The 10,122-nt window shown below is 43.5% G+C and overlaps 1 protein-coding gene across 1 annotated transcript in view; it reads left to right on the top strand.

Moving 5' to 3' along the window:
- LOC108805022 (gamma-aminobutyric acid receptor subunit beta-4-like) overlaps positions 1 to 10,122 on the top strand; it is a 68,828-nt gene that overhangs the window by 46,432 nt on the left and 12,274 nt on the right. The window contains exon 4 of the mRNA XM_018576976.1: positions 9,455 to 9,675. Within this exon, the coding sequence (XP_018432478.1) occupies positions 9,455 to 9,675 (221 nt within the window). The remainder of the gene's footprint in view (positions 1 to 9,454; positions 9,676 to 10,122) is intronic.

Below are 10,122 nucleotides of genomic sequence, written 5' to 3'. Positions count from 1 at the left end.
CTGGAAGTGTGGGTGGGGGGGTATATTACAATGTCACCTGAAAGTGGGGGGTATATTACAATGGCACCTGGAAGTGGGGGGGAATTATTTCAATGACACCTGGAAGTGGAGGGATATATTCGGCAGGAAGTGAACATTTTGTCCCTGAAGTTGATGTGTTAGAAGCACATAAAATGTACAAGTGTGAGGATTTGAGGGACTTTGATAAGGGCAAAATTGTAATGTCTAGACGACTTGGTCAGAGCAACACCAAAACTGCAGCTCTTGTGGGATGTTCCCAACCAAAAGTGGTCCAAGGAAGGAATGCCAATGAACCTGCAAAAGGGTCATGGATGCACGAGATGAGCGAAGTCTGGCCCGTGTAGTCCAATACAGTAGAAGAGCTTCTATAGCTCAAATTGTTGATAAATTGAATGTTGGTTCTGATGGAAAGGAGTCTGAACACACGGAGCATCGCAGTTTGTTGTGTTTGGGGCTGTGTAGCTGCAGTCTGGTCAGGTTGCCCATGCTGACCGGTATTCACCCCCAAAAGCAATGGACACATGAGCATCAGAACTGGACCACGGAGCAATGGAATAAGGTGGCCTGGTCTGATGTACATCATGTGGATGGCCGGGTGCGTGTGTGTCACTTACCTGGGGAAGAGATGGCACCAGGATGTACTATGGGAAGAAGACAAGCCGGCGGCGGCAGTATGATGCTTTGGGCAATGTTCTGCTGGGAAGCCTTGGGCCCTGCCACTCATGTGGATATTACTTTGACACGTGCCACCAACCTAAACGTTGCTACTGACCAAGTACACCCCTTAATGGAAACAGTATTACCTGTTGGCAGTGGCCTCTTTCGGCAGGATAATATGCCCTGCCACACTGCAAAAATGGCTCAAGAATGGTTTGGGGAACACATCAATGAGTTTGAGGTGTTGACTTGGCCTCCAAATTCTCCAGATCTCAATCCAATGCAGTATCTGTGGTATATGCTGGAAAAACGAGTTCGATCCATGGAGGCCGATCACCTCACAACTTACAGGTCTTAAATGATCTGCTACTGACGGCTCGGTGCCAGATACCACAGCGTACCTTCAGAGGTCCAGTGGAGTCCATGGCTGGACAGGTCAGGAAAACGAGGACCTACTCAATATTGGGGGGAGTCATTCAGATACCACAGCATACCTTCAGAGGTCTAGTGGAGTCCATGCCTGGACAGGTCAGGAAAAGAGGGACCTCCTCAAAATATTTGTAGGGGTCATCCAGATACCACAGCATACCTTCATTGGTCTAGTGGAGTCCATGGCTCGACTGGTCAGGAAAAGGGAACCTATTCAGTATTTGGATGGGTCATTCAGATATCACAGCATACCTTCAGAGGTCTAGTGGAGTCCATGCCTGGATGGGTCAGGAGAAGGGGACCTACTCAATATTAGGGGGGTCATCCGGATACCACAGCATACCTTCATTGGTCTAGTGGACTCCATGCCTGGACAGGTGAGGAAAAGGGGGACCTACTCAATATTAGGGGGATCATCCAGATACCACAGCATACCTTTAGAAGTCTAGTGGAGTCCATGGCTCGACAAGTCAGGAAAAGGAGGACCTACTCAATATTAGACGGTTGGTCGTCATGTTATGGCTGATCTGAATGTATTAAGGCAAATGTGTAAAGTTACTGAAAGGTCTACTTGAACATACTCCTCATAGATATAACCTACCTCTAATGTAGTAGAAAGGTAGAGTCGTAGGTAGGTCGTTCCCATTGACATGTGACTGTATAGAATGCAGAGACACTGAATATTCACCACAATACAGTTTTATCATAACGAGTCTGAAATGTTTTTTTGTTCCAACTCTGGATAAGTGGCATTGGCAGTTCACCTCGGCCCGCACTTCAACTATTGAAATACTTCGGCAGCCATATTATTTACTTCTTTATTTTTCTGTAAGAAAATAACAAACCATCAAAAATGTGCACAGAGATAAAAAAAAGTGAAGTATTTCGGAGCAGTGAGTACATTATAAGAAACAGGACGTACTGAGAAATGTTGGGAACGCCATTTACCCTTCTTGACTTTCTCTTTTATGAGCCAACTGGGCTCGATTGTTCCATGTCAAGGTAACTGATTCAGTTATTCTTTTTACATCTGGCCCGCACTTGGGGGATGTTATGTACTATAGTGTAGTATGTGATCCCAACAAACCTTTCACATTTGATCCCTATTGTTTAGTTCATTCTATCATTCAAAGTATTTTGTTATATCTGTTTGATTAAAAAAAAAACCCCAAAGCAAACCTGTTGAACCTGCAGCAACAAAGTGCTTCTGCTGCTCTGAAATACAAGGAGTGTTATCAGCTCTGCTCAAAGAACTACAACACCCTCCCCCATATTATGGAGACGAGGACGGGAGTTGTTCTGAACTCCTAACACATCTCCTGTCCTAGGGTGACAACGCTGCTCTTCTATAGGCACAGTGAGTGAGCGTTGTCACTAGAGGTGCACCGAAATAGAAATTTAAAAACCGAAACGATACCGAAAAATAAAAAAAATTGTCAGGTCAAAACCGAAACCGAAAATGTTTTTATTTTAATTCTTTCAAATTTTTCAAATATTTTATTTTTTATTTATTTTTTATAAACGTTTTAATTTTTTTAGATTTATTTTTATTTATTAACTCATTTTTTATCATATATTTAAATTTTTTACTTTACATTTAGGGGCTTTGGGGAAATATTAGGCGTTTAAACAGACCCCCGATATTTCCCTTTTAAAACAGAAAAAGTGATTGAGAATCCTCTATGAGTGTTCCTGTTCATTGATAACTTGAGGACAGAGTATGTTTACTATAACTACAACTATGAATGAACAGGAAGTGATGTAGGAGGGGATGTAGATCACTCCCATTCATAGTTGAGGATACAGTAACCATACCATATCCTCAATCATCTACAAACACTCAGCGATCACTGATCACTGAGTGTTTGCTATCCTCTCTGACACCCGTCACAGGAGGCTGAGCGAGCGGTGTGGGAGGAGAGCCCAGCCTCCTGTGACAGCGCGAGCTGTCTCCGCCCCCACACCGCTCTGCTGGACTGTGATAGGTGGCTGAGCGGTGTGGAAGGAGAGACAGCGGCCGCTCATAGCGCTCTCCTCCCGCAGCGCTCGGCCGGCTGTCACTTTCTCTCCTCCCCGCTGGGACACGGATCAGCGCTCAGCGGAGAGGAAAGAAACCCGGGATGCGCCGACGTATCGGTAGGAGAATGGCACTTTCGGGCATTTAGCCAAAAGTGCAATTTTCGGCCGAAATGTTTCGGCGGCCGATATATCGGTGCATCCCTAGTTGTCACCCTAGGACAGGAAGTATGTTACTGGTAGGATTGCCAGGCGATCGGATTGCCAGGTGAAAATAAAGGACTGGTAAGCTGAAAATATTGCTTTAAACTGCATTTTTTTTGCACTGTAAGTTAATGTAATACCACATTAGGGCCACTAGATGGAGCTGAGGAGCACAGTATTAACTTCCTATGCCCCTCAGCTCCATCTGTTGGCCATATGTGATGTTGCATTACCTTACATTCCACCTAAAAAAGAAAATATACTAAAAATGTTCCCTTTTTGCCTCTATTCACGGAGAAGGAGCATTAACAGAGATTTGCAGGGGGAATGGCTGTGTAAATTGTTTATAAATAGACTCCTAAGTCTTCTATGGTGGTGCAGGTATACGTTTTAAAGGGCATTTCTTTTTAGGTCCAATGTAAGGTAATGTAATAACACATGATGGCCACTGGATGGAGCTGAGGCGCACAGTATTAACTTCCTATGCCCCTCAGCTCCATCTATTGGCCATAATTCGGTATTACGTTACCTTACATTCAACCTAAAAAAGAAAATATACTAAGAACATTCGTTTTTTGCCTTTGCAGAGATTGTCAGGGCCAATGGCTCTGCCAGTTGTCTATAAATAGACCCCTAAGTCTTCTGTGGTTGTGGAGGTATACGTTATCATTCCTTATATGAAGAGGGAGCATTATAGCAGCGCTTATAATGACAACATAATCCGAACTGACAGTTATTAGCAAGTTTATTGCTATTTTCTTAATCCCTGAGCAGTTTATCTTTTGTTTTGGCAATTACAGCGAATAGAGAACGCAGATGATTGTGGAAATAGGCAGGCAGGATGGCCGCAATGCTTCAACTTATCCATCAAAACTATATGGCGCGTGAGGCCCAAAGACGCAGCCCTGAAAATCCAGATGGGAGATTTTGATCATTGAGGAAGGGTGAAAAATGTCAGGATAAAGTCTCTGATCCTGAGAAAAGTCTTAAAGGTTCCTGACTTGTTATTTTTTCGACATGTGTTCCCCCGAATGTGTTTAAATGTTGAGGGTCCAAACTTAAGACCACAACCCACAGTACATAGTCAGGCCTGAATGCGTTAAATGTGCACTTCGCAGGTTTGACCATTATCTGTTATACATCATCGTTCTGCGGCCTGTCAGCTGATGGTGTGTCAGTACTGACACAGTTCGGTGTTGCGGCTGATCTGTTACTTGTAGTTCTACAAGCTTGGGCTCTTTTCCTACCTTATTCTGCTACTGGTTTGGCAGCTTTAAGCATTGGCAGAGCTTACCTGCTGTCTCCTGGTGCTGAGTGTCTGCAGTCTACCTTGACCTTTGGCCTTGTCTCCTGGTGGCATGCCCTAACCTTTGGCCTTGTTTCCTGGTGATCCTAGTCCGCTGCCTGTACTTACTTTTGGCCTTGTCTCCTGGCAATTCTAATCCGCCGCCTGCCCTGGCCTTTGGCCTTGTCTCCAAGTGAACCTAGTCCAACGCCTGCCCAGGGCTTTGGCCATGTCTACTGGTGATCCTCGTCCTCTGCCTGCCCTGACTTATGGCCATGCCTACTGGTAATCCTCATTTGCTGCCTGACCTGACCTTTGGCTTTATCTCCTGGTAATTTTAGTCTGCTGCCTGCACTGACCTTCAGCCTCCTCTCCTGGTGATCCTCGTCTGCTGCCTGCCCTAACCTTTGGCCTTCTCTCCAAGTGATCTTAGTCTAATGCCTGACCCGGGCTTTGGCTTTGTCTCCTGGTGATCCTTGTCCGCTGCCTACCCTGACCTTTGGCCATGTCTACTGGTAATCCTGATTTGCTGCCTGACCTGACCTTTGGCTTTGTCTCCTTGGCCTTGTGGCGATGGCATCAGTTTGAGACTCCTCTGAGATCATTCAGAATTTATTGACAGGTTCATTTGACCTGTAGTTGACCTCCTTCTGACCTGCATTTGTCCTTTTTCAAGCTGGTTTTGCATTCCAATAGACATTTTGGAAATCCAAACCACATCTGTTGCAAGCAAAAGCCCATCGATATAGGCTCTTAGGGAACTTGAATAATCAAGATGTAAGGTTGTATCTCATGTTCCTCATTCTATAGTGACGGGTTTCTGCCAATGGTTTTTAAGCTTCTGTTGAAGGTATAAGTTAGACATAAGTTTGAGACACTTCTGAGACCAATCAGAATTCAATGATAGGGGCATGCGGCCTGCAGTTTTGTCTTCCTTCTGACCTGCTTCAAGTGGGTTTCTCCATTCACATAGCATAGATGCCAACTGTTTGGGATTTGCCAGAACAGTCATGTATCTTGGACCTCATTTCCAATTATGCTTTGTCCCACCAGATCTTAAGGGACTAAAATATTCTAGATGTAAGATAATATCTTAGGCTTATTCTATAGCAAAAGAGACAGGCTTGTACCATTGGGTTTTGGGCTTGTGGCAATAGCATCAGATTGACATCATCCTGTGCCGATGGGCTTTGGGCATGTGGCGATAGCATTAGTTTGACATCATCCCGTGCCGATGGGCTTTGGGTTTGTGGCAATAGCATCAGATTGACATCAGCCCGTGCCGATGGGCTTTGGGCATGTGGCAATAGCATTAGTTTGACATTGGCCCATACCGATGGGCTTTGGGTTTGTGGCGATAGCATCAGTTTGACATCAGCCCACGCCAATGGGCTTTGGGCTTGTGGCGATAGCATCAGTTTGACATCAGCCCATGCCGATGGGCTTTGGGTTTGTGGCAATGGCTTCAGTTGTACATTAGCTTGATACGCTTTTGAGATCATTCAGAATTTATTGATGGGGCATATGAACTGCAGTTGATATCCTTCTGACCTGCTTTTGTCCTGCTTCAAGTGGGTTTTGCATTTTCCATGGCATAAGGTAAAATCTCAAGTTCATTCTATACATACATGTGACGGGCTGTACCTATAAGCTTTGGGCATATAGTTATGGCAACAATTTGACATGTTAGTGTAGATGGGCTTTGGGTTTGTGGCGTTGGTATCAGTTCAATATCAGTTTGAGACGCTTCTGAGACCATTCAGAATTAATTGGCAGGTGCATTTGACCTGTAGTTGACCTCCTTCTGTCCTGCATTTAACCTGCTTCAAGCTGGTTTTGCATTACCTTAGACATTTTATGGGTATTTAAAACCAGTCTGATGTGAACAAAAGCCTATTGACACGGACCTTTAGGGGCTGGAATAATGTAGATGTAAGGTTGTAGCTCATGTTCCTCATCCCATAGTAGATGCGATGGTCAGAAACGTTTGGCCAAGAAGTAGAAGACGCGCACTTAGCATGATGATGTCTGATATATATACTACCAAAGACAAATGAATAACATTTCCGTCGTTCCTCGAGCAGCCTGTGAGCGAACGTTGTCTCCCTAGTATTGCATCTGCATTGTTAGAATTTTTGGTCTTTGCCTTTGCATTACGAATCCCGACGCCCATTTATGAGCCGGAAGCATTGCCAGGAATCAGTGTCCTCCAATGTCGTATTAACTTCCGAGGACAAGTATCAGAGGATCCTGAAGTGCCAACAATTGTTCTAAGGTGCTAAAAGTCGTCCCCCTCTACCAGACTCCAAGTGTCAATTTCTATAGGCCTTTCCCCACCCCCATTTATATACCTCATTATTGAAATAGTGCTTGACATCCTGTTGGTATTTAATCCTCTTAGATTCTGCAAGGCTTTGTTCCAGTTTTCCCAACACTCTCATTCTGTCTATTTCTCAGTTGATTGAACTCCAGTGAAAATCTGAAATTGGCCAAACCCGTCCTGTTTGCTTGTATGTAGGATTTTCAATTCCTTCAAAGATAAAAATGAAACTGTTAAACCCGTCTAGAGCTGAACTCCAAACAGTGCAGATAAAATACACACATGGAATCTGTTTTACCTGCCAAGGGATTTGTATTTCATGGGCACATGAGCAATGTGTATTGTAACAATTTGTTATTTGTTGTCTGTATATTATAACAATTGCCCATTTGTTGGCTGTGTATTATAGCAATTGCACATTTGTTGGCTGTGAATTATAACAATTGCCCATTTGTTGCCCATGTATTGTAACAATTGCCCATTTTTTGCCCATGTATTGTAACAATTGCCCATTTGTTGGCTGTGTATTGTATATGATTGCCCAGTAGTAGCCTTTGCATTGTCAGGATTGCCATTTTTGCCAACATGTTGTCACTTTATTGCTACTTAGAGGATCAGATTACTAGAATGTTGCCCTCCTCCAGATCTGTCGCTATCCACCCCGCCTCTATTAAACCCTTGATTGTTTTTTCTTGATCTTTTAGAAGGGGGTGTTAACAAATAATTTGCCCTGAGTGTCAAAAAAAGCTGTGTACACAATTGGCCTGATACACATTGCTAAGCATGGTGCATCATCTACGATGAGATGGGGAGCCATCATAGGCGGTTCATAGGCTCATAGGAGGTTCATAGGAGGTTCATAGGATCAAGGAGGTTCATACGCTCATAGAAGGTCCATAGGAGTTTCATAGGAGGATCATAAGAAGTTCATAGGAGGTTCATAAGTTCATAGGAGGTTCATAGGTGGTTCACAGGATCATAGGAGGTTCATAGAAGGTTCATAGGATCATAGGAAGTTCATAGGAGGTTCATAAGTTCATAGGAGGTTCATAGGTGGTTCACAGGATCATAGGAGGTTCATAGGAGGATAATAGGAAGTTCATAGGAGGTGCTTAGGCTCATAGGAGGTTCATAGAAGGTTCATAGGATCATAGGAAGTTCATAGGAGATTCATAAGTTCATAGGAGGCTCATAGGTGGTTCATAGGATCATCGGATGTTCATAGGAGGATCATAGGAGGTCCATAGGAGGTTCATAGGCTCATAGGAGCTTGATATGAGGTTCATAGGATCATAGGAAGTTCATAGGAGGTTCATAGGCTCATGGGAGGTTCATAGGTGGTTCACAGTAGGAGGTTCATAGGTGGTTCACAGGATCATAGGAGGTTCATAGGAGGATAATAGGAAGTTCATAGGAGGTGCTTAGGCTCATAGGAGGTTCATAGAAGGTTCATAGGATCATAGGAAGTTCATAGGAGGTTCATAAGTTCATAGGAGGTTCGTAGGTGGTTCAAAGGATCATAGGAGGTACATAGGATGATCATATGAGGTTCATAGGTGGTTCACAGGATCATAGGAGGTTCATAGAAGGTTCATAGAAGGTTCATAGGATCATAGGAAGTTCATAGGAGGTTCATAAGTTCATATGAGGTTCATATGTGGTTCATAGGATCATCGGATGTTCATAGGTGGTTCATAGGATCATCGGATGTTCATAGGAGGATCATAGGAGGTCCATAGGAGGTTCATAGGCTCATAGGAGCTTGATATGAGGTTCATAGGATCATAGGAAGTTCATAGGAGGTTCATAGGCTCATAGGAGGTTCATAGGTGGTTCACAGGATCATAGGAGGTTCATAGAAGGTTCATAGAAGGTTCATAGGATCATAGGAAGTTCATAGGAGGTTCATAAGTTCATAGGAGGTTCATAGGATCATAGGAGGTACATAGGATGATCATATGAGGTTCATAGGTGGTTCACAGGATCATAGGAGGTTCATAGAAGGTTCATAGGATCATAGGAAGTTCATAGGAGGTTCATAAGTTCATATGAGGTTCATAGGTGGTTCATAGGATCATCGGATGTTCATAGGAGGTTCATAGGATTATGGGAGGTTCATAGGATCATAGGAAGTTCATAGGAGGTTCATAGACTCAAAGGAGGTTCATAGGATCATATAATGTACAAGGGAAAACATCTGAACAATATTCTGTATTTTGTAAGGCTGTATCTTTATTTGATCAAATTAAAAAAAAAAATCCTTTTGGGTTTTGGATGGAGGAGGGAACAGACCCTCCTTTTAGGTTTTTATTGCTGTCAATGGCCAGTTGGGGATATTCACCCTCTCTATCTGTGCTGGTGAGCATTGTTACTATTTTGCCCTATTTGGCCTCCAACCACAGCTATATACATTGTGCAAAAAAAAAAATCCCTAAAACTAATAACTTTTTAGCACTTTGATCGATTTTTTAGGGTGTATTGTTTCCTTTTGATTGACTGATCCCCTTTTCTTTCTGTTACAGGACTACACCATCACCATGTATTTTCAGCAGAGTTGGCGGGACAAGCGTTTGGCCTATTCCGCCCTGCCCCTGAATCTCACACTGGATAACAGAGTGGCCGACCATCTTTGGCTCCCGGATACATACTTTCTGAATGACAAAAAGTCGTTTCTACACGGAGTCACGGTCAAGAATCGAATGATAAGATTGCACCCAGATGGTACAGTGCTCTATGGGTTAAGGTGAGTCATTAGAAGTTGTGAGCTGACGGGAGTTCATTGCGTTCATCGTCTTAGGAAAGCAGGTCAATGACATAAGAGTCTGACATCTCAGTTTGATGTCCTTAGTTATACAAAACTATGAACTTTATGTTTTGTGTCAGATACACATTGCTGGTCATTATGTGACGATCATTAAATATCATCACACCCCCATAATTCAAATGATGTAATCATCACAATCTGTATGAATTACACATCCTTATTACCCCCACACAGATAATGCTGATAATATAGTTTCTGTCCCTGCATAGGCAACCATGGTCAGATTTACTCTCTCCGCTGCCCCAAGGCCAGGTTCCTCAGCGTGCCCCCCTCCCCCGCCCAACCCCTCACCCCAATGGAGAATGGCAACCAAATGGCGGGGGCGGCAGGGTTAGTTTTATTTTTTTTTAATGTTTTCTTTAATAA

Source organism: Nanorana parkeri, unplaced genomic scaffold (assembly GCF_000935625.1).
Source record: "Nanorana parkeri isolate BGI_ZX_2015 unplaced genomic scaffold, ASM93562v1 scaffold81, whole genome shotgun sequence".
Taxonomy (NCBI): Eukaryota; Metazoa; Chordata; class Amphibia; order Anura; family Dicroglossidae; genus Nanorana; species Nanorana parkeri.
Note: the sequence above shows the minus strand (reverse complement) of the source record. Positions and strands in the feature narration are given on the sequence as shown.